The sequence below is a fragment of the Rhamphochromis longiceps genome, linkage group LG18 (assembly GCF_057381845.1).
Source record: "Rhamphochromis longiceps isolate RC_006_pf linkage group LG18, R_longiceps_female_GT1.1, whole genome shotgun sequence".
Taxonomy (NCBI): Eukaryota; Metazoa; Chordata; class Actinopteri; order Cichliformes; family Cichlidae; genus Rhamphochromis; species Rhamphochromis longiceps.
Window position 1 is genome coordinate 27433924 of NC_140574.1, and position 14448 is coordinate 27448371.

A 14448-nucleotide genomic window follows, 5' to 3' on the forward strand; every position below is an offset into this window, starting at 1 on the left:
GCTTATAACGTACGCGTTTAACCCGTTTGCTTCCTGTGTACGTCGAGTACCGTAAACACAAAAGAAAAAGCTGCGCACATTAAAAATAACCTTACCGTAAGTTCGTGGAAAGCTGCGCAGAGTAAAATATAAACGATCTGGTTCCACACAGAACGTCATCTGGGTCCAGATCCGGACCGCGATCCGCCCATTGCCTACTCAAGGGTTAGAATAAACAATGTAAATGAAAATATTGTCGTTAGAAAAGATTAGAGGAAGTATGTTACCACTGAGCGGTGACTCCAAACTCGTGATCTCGCCCTTTCACGCCCATTTCTTTCCCAACTGCGCTAAAGATCTTCCTGCTCAGAGAACTGTGTCCCCCGATTTATGATGCTGACATCGGTCACAGAGAGGCAACAGTCTGACACAGTAAGTTCGCCATGTAACACATCAGAGAGAATTTAGATAAGGATAAGCGTAAAAGTGTTGTGCATTTGTTTCATTTGCTCATTAATTTGGGAAAACACACTCTGGTGTAGTGTAGTCTGTGCCGTGGAAAGAGCATTATGTGGCTGTTTGATCACGACTATGTACTAATCAGATTAGTTTTCAGATCTATATTTCTCACTGTGTAAGACACGGTCTGAGTGACTACAACGACTCTACGTGGAAACAACATCAACACCCGTCCGTGTGCTGCACAGTTTCTGCAGTCATAGCGCGAATTGTTTTGACCTGGGAGCCGAGGTCGAGGTTTCAACTACTGTTTGCTGAGCAGAAAAAGTTTTATTTATTATTATTTTTGTTGTTGTTGTGCAATTCCTTTCGTAATTTCCCCTTAAATGGCCCACATGTCACTGCAGTATGAATGTTGCAGGGTTTTTTTCAGCTTCCATCTGTATTTTAACGACAAGAGGTGCATTTTACGCCCTCCAGTTTAGACTCATTGTCCACTTTAGTCACATGCGTTGTCTGATAACTTTGAATCCACAGCAGAATTCTGCATGTGCGTCCTCTATGACAGTCCTCAGCCAGCAGTGGAAAGCCTCTAAGTGGCTCTGCAGTATCACATATGAGTTAATGAAAAACAATCCTGAGTGATCAGAAACTCTCTTCTGTAATCTTGTCGCGGGTGTAGTGTTTATGTGTTTGACATTATGTGCACGTTTAACAGAAATAATATTTCTTCTGATAATGCACGTACCTGTAGATATGATAAGAACTGTACAGGGAAGCATTACTACATAAGACCCCAGACCCATTTTTACTTTCAAGAAAACTATGGGAGAGTCAGTGTTAAAACTTTAACAGAAACTTTCCTCAACGTGTAAAGAGGTTTCTTATGGGCTAAAGAGATTCTTATGATTAGCTTGTATAGATTCTGTCCCATAGCTGAAGCTTCTTATACAACTTGCCTTTGACTTCTTAACAGTGGAGGAAATAATTATTTGATTTGTGATGAATCTGTAAGGTTACCCACTTCCAAAGAGAAGAACAGTCTGTACTTGTTATGGTATTTTCATTTTAATGAAAAGAGACACAACCACAAATCCACAAAAAAACACATTGCATAAAAGTTATAAATTTATTTGCATTTGTCATTGAGTGAAGGAAGTAGTTGATCCCCTACAAACATCCAGAATTCTGGCTCCCACAGATTTCAATCAAACAATCAATCAATTACAAGCACTCCTGATCGCAACTCTTTATGAGTATAAATCGACCCAGCCCACAGAAACAGTTTATCCATTCCTACCTCGCTACCACGATGGGCGAGACCAAAGAGTCGGTGGTGTCATTGTGTGTCGACCTGTGCAGGACACTGGCCTTTTGCTCCCCTGCCAGCTCTGCCTTTAGGATAAGAAGAATCGGACCAATGACAAGACATGGGATATATTCTTTGGATGTTCCTGCAAGTAAAAAGCAGCAACCCACTGCTCGCACTGTGAGGGATTTAAGTTGAATAAAAAGTTACATTCACGCACCACCTGACTTTAAGTCTCTTTGGAGGATAAAATGCCTGTCATTTAAAGACTTAAACTTGGCTGGAGTAGTCTAACTTTTTGGTTTATCTTCTCAGAATCCTCTGAAGCAGCCATGGACCAAGCAAGATCAGCGATATCCCAAATTGTAAGTATTCAGTGAGTGTTAACAAGCTTAGTATTAAGCTTGAATCCCCCCCTTTATTTATTTATTTTTCCATTTCCACCTCTTAACTGAAAGGTTACTTCAAATATACATTTCACTGTGCAGTATTTCCTTTGGCACAGGGACACTCTACCAAAATCCAATTCACAAACCAAGACACTTTTCTCTTGGGGGATAATACAAACTAAATCCAAATGGAAAATCTGAATCTAACTTACCACCTACCGCATGTAGCGAATCACTAGCCTGCTAGTGCGCTGCACTGAAACTGCTCTGGTGTAATGACTGACCTGCTTAGAGGAACTGTCGAGGCCGAACACAAGAACTTCGTTTTTCAGCACTGAGATGGAGGAAATTTGAAGACTTTCAATCAGTAATGACAGTGAAACATTCACTGAGGCAGGAGAGACAGTTGAGGCTTTTGGATTAACAGAAAAGTAAAACGGTGTATCGTCAGCATAGCAGTGGTATGAAATCCTTTGAAACTGTTTAATCGAAGACTCGTGGTAACATATATTAAGAAAACAGAACTGGATCAGTGGGCATGCTGTCTATGATTCCCACCCAGGTTCTATATTCTTTGGTAGTTACTGAAATAATATGTTTTGCTTACCCTGACCTTTTCTGTTTCTGTTTTGTTAGTTTAACAATGAACCACACTCCTACACACGATTCAACTTGCCTGATAATATGGAAGGTGACACCAGCCAGGTGGAGATGATACAGTCGTCTGACATGAATGAGGAGGTTGGAGAGAATGGCGACGAAGGCCACCTTAGTCACAAGTCAAACCGCCAACCACACGTGGCTCAAAACTTTGAATGTACAACCAAGAGCCTCTGCTTCATGGCAGCTACCATCGTCTTCACATTTGTCATTGGTAAGAGAGGGAGAAAGGCATAGTTGGCATATTTCTGTTTGTCTGAGGAGATGCATATGCCTAGAAAGTTACATTTTTTTTAAACATTTTCCATGTGTGTGTGAAAACTTACAAAGTATAATTTTATCATCTGAAAAACATAGCCCAGCTTTGACCTTGCATTCATCTGAGCAACAATTTGACAGTTTATAGCCATGAATTTAGTCTGGAGGTGTAAGCGCTGATAGTGTACAAACTTTAGGTCTCTTGGTCCCTCACTGGTATTTCAAAATGCTGACTCTGTGCTATGGTCTGGTCTTGGGTGTGTTCCCTTTCCTTATTAGTAATTGTTTCCTCATTTTAAATGACTACCACGTTCAGGCTATTTGACTGGCTACCTGGTTCATAAGAATAAGGATCTGAATTGCTCCTGTGCACCTTCTGAAGATGATATTACCCATAAGACTGGTGCTGTCCCTTTCATGGACTGGGATGATGTGAGAAAACTGCTTGGTGATAAACTAAATACATCCAACTTAGAGATTGCACTAAGGTGAATAGAAACCCCACACATTGCATGTACAGTGCTGTACAAATTTTATGTGCATTGCAGTTTTAAATGAGAATAACTGGGCCCTGTTTTCTTGCCTCCATTTGTTTTCCCTGTGTTCGTTCACAGTCAGCTGACCAGTAGCAACCACCGGGCTGGTTCTCCTGGTGATGAAGATCTGGGGAACAAGGTGATAAAAAAGTTTAAGGAGTACGGCATGAAGACCTGGACTGATGAGTACTTTGTCAAGGTTCAGGACCCCCCAGCATCTGGATACAACAGAATAGTTTTCAAGAACGGATCAGAGGAACATCCAACGGGTTTCCTGTCCTACAGCGCCAGTGGAACAGCAAGGGTAATCAGAAGGCTAAATTATGAGTAGGAAAAATGTACAGTGACACTTGCAGTGACATTTCAGTTTCTGATGGCTCCAGGGTGCAGTGCTGTATGCCCATTATGGACAGGAAGATGACTTCAAACAGCTGAAGAACATGAACATCAACATGAATAACAGGGTGATGCTGGTCAGAGCTGGAAGGATCAGCTTAGCTGAGAAGGTGGGATGCTTAAAAAGATGCAAAAGTTGTATTAGTAAACTATTCAAACAGGAATTATCTTTCCTGGGGTGACTTGGGTAATATCTGTGCGTGTTGTAATTCCTTGCAAATCTGTCATGTCCCTAAATTGCAATTTGAAAATGTCAAAATATCAAACAGAAGTTTTAGTCCAGTTTAAATCTGGTTTTGTTTTTGTTTTTTGTGTGTGTGTAAAAAGCTTTGACTTCTCTACACTTTTCTTCATCCTCTTTCCTGCATGAGGCTGTGATGAAATAAAGCTTGGAGAACATTTTGTGCATAAATTCAGGAGAGACTGTTTTGCTAAATGGCACAGATTCACACATAGAAGTGACATGTTTAAATCTATCAGATGAACAGGCTTAATATGTGGCAGCTGATGTGACAGGGTAGGCAATAGGGTACTTTGTAAATCTGAGGTCATACTAGTGATACCAGTTTAGTGATTGTGGGACTTAAGTTTACTTCTTTTTGCATGAAACACTGCAAAAAGATGGATGGATTCATGCAAAAATCTTTACTGTTGGTGAACTTAATTTTCCATTGCCTTGTTTCTCTGCTTATAGGTAGCCAATGCAGCCAAAGTGAACGCTTCTGCTGTGCTGATCTACCCAGACCCTGCTGATTACCCTATTGGAAATGATACTTCACTCTTTGGACATGTGAGTGAGGGCAGTTTTAAAATGTCTTGGAATAAAACCCACTGAAGTGCTCTACGTGCTTAGTTTGTTTGATGTTCTCAAGATTCAAAGAATTGGAATGCAGTGGGAGCTTTTCTGGAGTTTTGAGCAAGTGAGGGTGCTACCAAACAAATCATAACTCCCTGGCAATTGTTTAATTCCTGGTCATACAGTATTGCTGGTAGGTTCTGTAGAAGCATAGACAAAAAGACAGACAGGGAATATGAAGACTGATTTGACATGTATTACAAACTCTAAAGTCTGTAAACCTAATACTGTTGCTAAGAGGAAGCAATTGCACTGCATTGTGTTTTTCTTCTGATTCCCACAGGTCCACATGGGCTCTGGGGATCCCTACACCCCAGGCTTCCCCTCCTTCAACCACACCCAGTTTCCACCTGTGCAGTCTTCAGGCCTGCCACATATTTTGGCTCAGACTATCACAATGGGCATGGGAACCAAAATTCTGAGGTAAGACTCACAAACATCATACTGGTATCAGAAAGATTGTCGAAGCTTGTAATAAACAGGGCATCAATAAAGGGTTGATGTTTGTCTGCATCCCACAGGCAGCTCGGGGGTAGAACTCAGCCAAATGGTTGGGGGAGCATCAATAGACTCGGAGATGAGAGCGATGTTATTACTGTGGAAGTCAACAATGTCCTTACTGAGAAAAGGATAAATAATGTCTTTGGGGTCATCAAAGGCTTTGTGGATGCAGGTACAGCAAAGATGAATAATGAGAGAGATCCTGTGATCAGGAAATATGGAAACGATGCGAGTGATGAATGTCCTGTGACCGTCTGCAGATCGATACGTGGTCATTGGGGCCCAGAGGGATGCGTGGGGCCCGGGCTTTGCAGCATCAACCGTGGGCACCAGCGTCCTCGTCGAGCTGGCGCGTTCCATCTCTGACATGGTGGAGAACGGTGAGCACCTGTTGATACTTTATACATGCTTCTCTTAGGCACTATCATGGGAAAGCAGATCATTCATTTTCATTGCTATGCAAAGGATACCCAGCTTAATGTATCAGTGAAGCCAGATGGCACGCACCAATTAGTTGAACGACAGGAATGTCTTAAAGCCATAAAGACCTGGCTCTAACTTCCTGCTTCTAAATGAAAACCAAGGCTATCATACTTGGCCCTAACAATTGCATCGTCTTGGAATGAAATAAAACTTTTAGATATCTTGGGGTTGTTTTTGACCAGGGTGTGTCTTCAGTTGTTTCAAAGTGCTGGACTGAGAATACTGACAGGGACTAGAAAGAGAAAACATTTCTCCGATACTGGCTTTGCTTGACAGGCTTCATGTTAAATCCCGAATCTTATTCAAAAACCTTAACATTCTCAAAAAAGGTCTTGAATAATCAGGCCCCATCGTATCTTAAAGACCTCACAGTTTGTAATTACCCAGGCTGAGTACTTGACTCTCAGTCTGAAGGCCTACTTGTGGTTCTCACAATATTTAAAAGGAGAATGGGGGGGCAGAGCCTTTAGCTTTCAGGGCGCTCTTCTTTGGAACCAGCTCCCAGGTGGATTTGGGAGACTGACACCGTTTCTACTTTTAAGATTAGGCTTTAAACTTTCCTTTTTGCTACAGCTTATAGTTATGGCTGGATCAGGTGATCCTGAATCCTCCCTTAGTTATGGTGCTGTGGGCCTCCCATGATGCACTGAGTGCTTCTTTACCCACCTCTTTTTCTTCCTGATTGCTGCTCTTGCTGTTAAGAGGGAGTTTTTATTTTCCACTGTCACCAAGTGCTTCAAGTCTGATTGTTGGCGTGTTCTCTGTTTTACTGTAGGCTCTTTAGCTTGCAATTTGGCTGTATATAGATAAAACTGAATTGGACAAGGCAAGAGAAAATAACAACTCCTAGACATAGAATACAGAGTTCTTTCATTAGTGAATTCTGAGACAAACCACCTGGCCTTTAACAAGCTCTTTTTCTAAGAGATAAAGAAGGGAGGATGGGAATAAGGAGGTGGTCTCTGTGGTATGTTCAACCTTGAAGTACCAGCCTGTGATTCTTACACATTAATTTTTGGGTCACAGAGAAAGAAAAAGACAACTAGTAAATGGGCCTTCTATAATCTCAACATATCTTTGACAGGTCCATTAAACACTAGACAGTTAGAATCCTTTAGTGATATAAGTTTGCACATGGTAGAATACTACATGTAGTTATTTGCATTAGGAAATGTTTAACCATATATATCTAGAGGCACATAATCAATGGTGTGTGATCTTTAGCAGGCTTGCAAGCTTGAGGTGCACTGAGGAATGCACTGTCCCACTATACGATCAACGCAGCCATGCCTATTCCAGTTTAAGTGCCTTCTTTACATATAGATGAACTGTTGGATTTTCCAGGCCAGCAGGCCAAAGGAAGTGCCCGTGGAGTCACAAGAAGAGGAGATGAAGTTTTAAAACAAAGGGCATTGCATAAACAGGGTCCTTTGTATAATATCATCAAAAACAATATCCTGTAAATGCTAACCGTAGTGCTAAAATTCACAACAGGGGAAAAAACCAAATGAATAAGTAACAGTAATGAAATTGATGTAAACTTCACATCAGACGCTAAAGTTTGTCACTGATCAGCTAAAAAACGCGCCGGCTTCATTAGTTTTATTAAATGTGTTTCCACTTTGTCAGATGGATTCAAACCCAGGAGGAGCATTGTGTTTGCCAGTTGGAGTGCGGGAGAGTATGGGAGTGTTGGCGCCACCGAGTGGTTGGAGGTGAGAAATGCAAGGCAAAACTGCATTAATAATGAGTGTACTCTGTTCATGTAAATACACGCTATAATAGCTTAATTTTTCATGTCATATATTCAACAAAGTGGTGGAAAAATTTCTCAGAGATTTTGGTTCATATTGACACATTAGCATCAAGCATTTGCAGCACAATTGTTCAGTTTCATCTCACATCGGGTTCATGTTTACATGCATAAATTGGCTTATTAGAGAGCAAACATTTGAAAAGATGTACCTAACAAAGTGGCTGAGTATAAATTTATTTTGGATATTTCTTTGTTCCAGGGTTATCTTTCCTCTCTGAGCATGAAAGCAGTCGCCTACATCAACCTGGACGGCATTGTGACAGGTATTGGTATTGTGACATGGATGCAGACTTCTTGTACCCATGAAGCTGTTTAATGTCAAACTTTTACATACACATGCAAAAAGCGTCACTTATGTTTCAGGATAACTAAATATTAGTGGTCTTGTTATTCTAGGTCAGAATGGGTTTAAAGTAGCAGCCAGCCCGTTGCTGCACAGCCTGGTCCAAAACGCTCTGAAAGAGGTAACTCCACAGCTGATCTCTTCTGCAGAAATAATTCTGTTGGTCAGTTTTATTTGTAAAATAAAACAAGAGTTTAATCAAAGTATTTGTTTTCTTCTTAGGTGAACTATGACAAGGACAAGTCTCTTCTTTCTCAGTTTGGAAAGAACAACTGGGAGTCTGTTATGTGAGTCCGTCTAATTAAAGATAACAAAGTATAGCCAGTGATGATTATCACAGCCTTCTTGTTTGAAAGTAGGCTGTCATTCTCACTCTTCTTTTTTGTGTTTGATTTTGAAGTCTGGAGCCTCTGAGGATGGACAGTGCTGCGTATCCTTTCCTCGCCTTCTCCGGCATTCCCTCAGTCGCTTTCAGATTCCACTCTGGAAGTTCAGTAAGTGAATTCTTCTGTACTACAAGTTCTTAAATAGTTTCTGAACTAATGCCAACTTTGTAGATCTGAGAGTAATTCTTAAAACATCCTGTGTGCCTCCTCAGGACTACCCGCACTTTGGCACAAACCTGGACACCCGAGAAAACCTGAACTCTGTCACAGCCAGCCAGGTTCCTCAGCTGGCTGTGAGAGCGGGCCAGTTTGCAGGTCACATAGCGCTGAGGCTGGTCCATGACCACCTGCTGCAGATGGACCTGAAGAAGTACAACCAGCTCATACGCAGCCACGTGGTTCAGATTAATGGGAAGGTCAAGGCTGTTCAGAGGGTGAGTGCTCACCAGTGTCCTTGTAAAAGAAGATAGTATTTACCTTGTTGAGAGCAGGGCTGCAGAAATCAGGAGCAACTTGACCATTGCTGATATATCAGTATTGACATTGATACAATGATGCCAATACAAGTTTTTAACAAAGGAAACAGAGAAGAGAGAAACACACTTCGACCATGTTATGAGTGTTGATGTTACATAGTTTGTCCACCAGAGGGCATTCTGAGATTTCGCTGTTGACAACATGTAATTGGAATGCCAGAAACACAACAACTATCTGATTACAGGCCTGTACTTCAAAGCGGGAATTCTTCCTATCCAGGTAACTAAAAGGTTTCTGTATTACAAAGAAGTTTCACTTCTTCTTCATTTTTATTTATATGGGGTCAAATCACAACAGTCGCCTCAAGGCAATTTATATTGTAAGGTAAAGACCTTACAATAATGCAGAGAAAACCCCAACAGTTAGACGATCACCTATTAGATAGCACTTTGCGACAGTGGGAAGGAAGAACTCCCTTTTAACAATAGAAACCTCTTGCATAACCATGATCAGAAATATGCTTTCTCTTTCTAATCCCTGTCAGTACTCTGGCTGCAGCATTTTGGATCAACTGAAGGCTTAATTCCAGTAGTCCAACCTAGAAGTACTAAATGTATGAACTAGTATCAACATTACTTTGAGTACGATGTTTCTAATTTTAGAGATATTGCACAAATGCAAGAAAGCAGTCCTACATATTTGTTCAATATACACACTGCAGGACATTTGCTGGTCAAAAATGACTTCAAGATTCCTCACAGTGTTACTGGAGGACAAGTTAAGCCATCTATCCTAATGGCATATCCCAGCTACCATGGGGAAGTATACCTTGACCAGGTCAACAGTCTGTTGCAGGGCTTATGTAAGCATGTGTTATGTAAACAGAATTGGTTCTAACACAGAAACCTGTGGAACTCCATAGTTAACCTTGGTGTGTGAAATAAGACTTCCCATTTACATGAACAAATTGTATTGTATTAGATGGATATGATTCAAATCAATGCAGCACACTTACAGCATGCTCTAATGGCTGAAATAAAATATTATGGTCAGCAGTATTGAACGCTGCACTGAGGTCTAGCAGGACAAGCACAGAGGGCATAAGAAGATCATTCGTACCCTTCACTAAAGCTGTTTCTGTGCTGTGAATTCTGAAACCTGACTGAAACTCTTCAAATAAACAATTCCTCTGAGATGATCACTTAGCTGTTTTACTCTTTCAAGAACCTTTGAGATAAAGGAAGGTTGGATGATAGAGATGTGATAGTGAGTCTGAGAGGTTAAGAGTTGAGATATTAGGTCTAAGTCACACAGTTGGCATTTTGCCGGCATTTCTTTTCTGTCTTCAAATTGACTAAACTTTATTTATATTGTAGCTGTTTTCAGTCTTATAGTCTTCAGTCTTAGCCTGGATATGCTGAGTTTGCTTTGGGCTCTGAGCAGAATCGGGCAAAGCGTAAACCAGGGGTGCTCACACTTTTTCCGCATGTGAGCTACTTATAAAATGACCAAGTCAAAATGATCTACCCACTACAAAAATCCAAAACATATACTTATTTATAAATATATTGAGGATTCTTTATATCTACAATGTATTATACATGCATAACCGCAATATCCAATATTTCACAACACAATTAACTATGTAAATTTTTTGTCATTACCTGAGTTTACTCTGATGACTTGCACTGAATTGAATCAGCCAGGGATGCATAGTCCGGACAGTAGCTGCTGACGGCCAGGTTTAAGAGAAAAAACCGAGAGCTAAAAATTGGAGTTAACTCGCTGACTAGCTTGTCAGTTTTACTACACTTCGCGCCGCTGTTTGCGCATGCGCAGCGACCTAAGCGTCAGAAAAAATCTGATGTCATCTGACTGGCTTCCCTGTATCAATCAAGTGACGGGATGGATGATAGGCTGGCATCTATTTTTTTTAATGCCATGCGATCTACCAATACTACCTTTGCGATCGACTGGTCGATCGCGATCGACGTATTGAGCACCCCTGGCGTAAACGATTAATCCAAGACTTAATTAGAGTAAAAGAAGATTATTTTGAAACTACATTTTTATTTTATTAATTAAGGACTCATTAGCAGCTACATAAAAAAGAAATGTTATATTTAGTTAAATGAAATCTATTTATCTAGTTGAATGCAAGTTGAAGAGATGTAGAGTAACGTCACCTCTCTTACTCTTTTGCCCAGACACTGGTCAGATCTTGCACGTCCAGTTACCAAATTGAGTTTATTGTGAAAACTAAATCACTCCTGCATATTTGTCTGCTTCCAGTTGCAGCCCCAGCTGTTGCCCAAGACCCTGACTGGGCAGTGGTTGGTCATGGCCTCTGGCTCCTACAACCGTGTCTCTAACATATTGACAGCTGACATCCAAAACAGCGACCTGGAAAACGTGGAGATGTGCCGCATGATCAATGACCGCATCATGACGGTAAGGCTTCCAACACTCAGTAATTCTTCCTGAGAAATTCTGTGGAAAATATGGACATATCTTAGCAATTGTTGCTGTTATTGTAAATATTTCCTTCTTTTGAACTGATAATTATTAATTCAACTGGTGAATCAACACAGCTAATGGGCTTATAAAGTGGAGACAACAATAAAGCTAAAGCTAAGCTGCTATCTGAGCTTTTGGCCAAAGGATTTCATATATTTTAGTGTGGTTTAGCTACTTTTGTGTCATATTTAAAATGGAATACGTCATATTTTATTTTACTGCATTACTTTTTATCTACTGTAAAGTGCAATAGTATTCAAGGTAGTTTTCTTTTTAGCTGCTAATTGCCTCCTTTTATATGACAGAAAAGTCTGGTGACCCAGAACACTTTTAACAAACTCCTCCATGTTCCTCCTCCTGTTACTATAGGTGGAAAGGAACTTCCTGTCACCCTACGTTTCTCCGATAGACAGCCCCTTTCGCCACATCCTGCTGGGCTCCGGCCCCCACACCCTCAAAGCTCTGACCAACCATCTCGACGCTCTGAAGTCTGCCAGCCCAGAGGCCAACGCCGAGCTGTTCCGCAACAAGCTTGCCCAGGCGACCTGGACCATTCAGGCCTGTGCCAACTCCCTAGCAGGGGACATCTGGTCTCTGGATAATGAATTCTAGAAAAGTCCTTTGCCCTCCCTTGTTCATGGCTTGGCCCTCTTATTACAACTGGCGGTGTGACAGCCAGTATGATGGTGTGATTAACAGACAGTTTTTTAATGGATTTCCACAAAGTCATCACATCTGTTCCACAGTGTTCATTTTCCTTTTTCTAAAATTTTCCATAAAACCAATATATGATATGTCATGATAGAAAATATGTGAGCCTTCCGCTTAAAAATACTTGCACAAAGAAAAAAACAAATCTTGAATTTGAACCTGTGGTATTTTAAATATCACGATCTTCAATACTTTGGCCCTCATCATGTCACGCCAATATCATAGCTACAAGCCACTGAGCACAGATGGTTGGTGTGCCAGTGGTTGGAAAGCGGTCCTGCCATCTGAATCCAAAGACGCTTCTGAGGCACCGCGTGTTGAACGAGTTGAGTCGTCTCATTTAGGTGATCCAGGTTTCATGTCCATACAGTAAGGGGCTGTTGACACAGGGCTGCTACACTTTGATCTTTGTGTGGTCAGTCAGCACTTTATTTTTACACACCCTGCAGGACAAAAAGGCCACGATAGTGTTTACCTTCCTGAGTCATCAACTGAGTTCCATATTAAGTGAGAGGGTAGTGTTGATGGTAGAACCCAGGAAAGTTATTTTAACTGCACGGGTGCAGATATTCATAGTGATGGAGGGAGGGGTGAGGCCATCTTATGCACAGATGTTCATCTTTTTTCTGGCTGACAGTGAGCCCAAACTACTTACTCAAAGATTAGAGGATGCTCGTCAGTCTCTGGAGGATAGCCTCAGTGTGGGCCACGAGGGTAAAGAGCATCTCCCTGATTAAGTACTATCCTGACTTTGGTCTTCAAGCACAGAAAACAGCAAATGTGACTATGACTTTGACCTTTTTGGGTAAGGACTAATTAGGATCTCATTGTGTGCATATTTAGCTAAAAAAATGACAAATACTGTAGGAGGAGTAGCGATTATTGATTATGAAAGGATGGACGGACAATGTATACCTCTGGCTTAAGCTCATCCTTTGTCCTATACCATGGAGAACATCAGTCCTTTGGCTGGATGAAATAAAAATGAAAAATAACCATCACAGTATCACTTTAGCAAAAGCATCTCAGAGTACCTGATATTAAAATCAGAGGCCAGAGCTTTTTCATGTGATGGATCATCTAAAGAAGCACAGTTTCTGAACCATCGTTTCAGGTCATGATAATTCACTATCATTACCAGCTGTTGCTAATGTCTGGATTAGCTGGGATGTCTTCTTGTCCAATATTGTCTGGAAAACTTTAAGCTAACTGCAGTGGTTTCATCCTGATTTGTTTGAAAAAAAAATAAAGGTGGAACCTCACTCTTCTCTTTTTATTGCATTTGTTAAACCTGCTTCTGCTTGTTTCACCTTAAAGTATAGCAATTTTAGCTAAAATTGGAAGAGACCACTAGCCTCAACAGTGTAGGGGAGTAGGGCACGTGAAGTAATGGCTACTGTATTCTACCAAAGATACGATTTTACGACAAAAAATGCACTTATTTGGGTACATGGTTTCAAGGTGTAAGGTTTAAGAGCCCATTTCATCCGGCCCAGCTGATCTGTTCCATCTTCAAGGTCTACTATTGAAGGAATTTGGGCTTTAAAGAAAGGAGTGTTACAAACACTTACCATGGCCACAGCATTGTGGTCCAGTATTATTTCCATAACTAATCACCACTCTACACTGTGGATTTAGTTTGAATGAATAAAACTACATTTTACCTTTTGATGAATTTGTTGAGATTTCCTTTGTTCCTTTTTTTTCGTTTCATGTCTCCAATGGAGAGCCGAGCTTCTGTATGCTGAAAGAGGTTCAGATAATTTTCTTGATTTCTGTTAAGATCAAAAGTTGGTGAACTTGGAAAAAAAATGTAAAATTCCTTTGTGTTTGCAAATTGTTAAAATATTCAGCTAAAAAAACAAATAAACTGTGAACACATTTTCTTGGCCTTACAGTTTTCTTCTTCAATAAACACAACTATTTGAGTTTTGCTTAATTATTCACATTGAGGTGTAGTAGAGGTGAGTGGACTCATCCAAATATCACTAGTATCGATACCAACACTGTTATTGGTATTGGACTGATAGTAACACTAAGTATGTAGCCCACTGAAGTGTGTTAAATGATTTAAAATAAAAATTAACCTCAAATGTGCAATGTAAAAAATGCCTATTTTATTTATAGCCTATGGAATATTTAAATGACCGAAGTCGAAAAACAAAGTTTTAAAATAGAAAAATTATATATTTTAAACTGAAGCATGTAAAAGATCCTCGATGGCGTAGAAAGATAAAGTAAAGCTGGAAATTGGCTGAATATGTTCCATTTAAATGTAAATTTGCAAAGTCTGACTTTATGCAACTTAATAGTTAATAAGTATTCATGTCAATGATTAATTAGTTTTTCGTTTCTTTTTTGTCTGTATTAAA

At 40.4% G+C, this 14448-nt stretch overlaps 1 protein-coding gene across 1 annotated transcript; it reads left to right on the top strand.

Moving 5' to 3' along the window:
- Nucleotides 1-62: 62 nt before the first annotated feature.
- On the top strand, nt 63-13960 carry LOC146648536 (transferrin receptor protein 1-like). Its single transcript, XM_085389279.1, has 18 exons — nt 63-411; nt 2063-2112; nt 2773-3010; nt 3371-3542; nt 3669-3894; nt 3974-4096; nt 4681-4776; nt 5126-5265; nt 5364-5515; nt 5604-5723; nt 7456-7541; nt 7842-7905; nt 8039-8106; nt 8208-8272; nt 8386-8479; nt 8584-8805; nt 11141-11299; nt 11735-13960. The coding sequence occupies exons 2-18, from the start codon at nt 2080-2082 to the stop codon at nt 11975-11977; spliced, it is 2301 nt and encodes a 766-aa protein (XP_085245405.1). The 5' UTR covers nt 63-411; nt 2063-2079; the 3' UTR covers nt 11978-13960.
- The last annotated feature ends 488 nt before the right edge of the window (nt 13961-14448 follow it).

Coding starts and splice junctions, on each gene's coding strand:
- LOC146648536 (XM_085389279.1), top strand. CDS start 2,080: ATGGACCAAGCAAGATCAGCGATATCCCAAATT. Junction 4,777..5,125: donor ATACTTCACTCTTTGGACAT/GTGAGTGAGGGC, acceptor TGATTCCCACAG/GTCCACATGGGCTCTGGGGA. Junction 8,107..8,207: donor TCCAAAACGCTCTGAAAGAG/GTAACTCCACAG, acceptor TTTTCTTCTTAG/GTGAACTATGACAAGGACAA.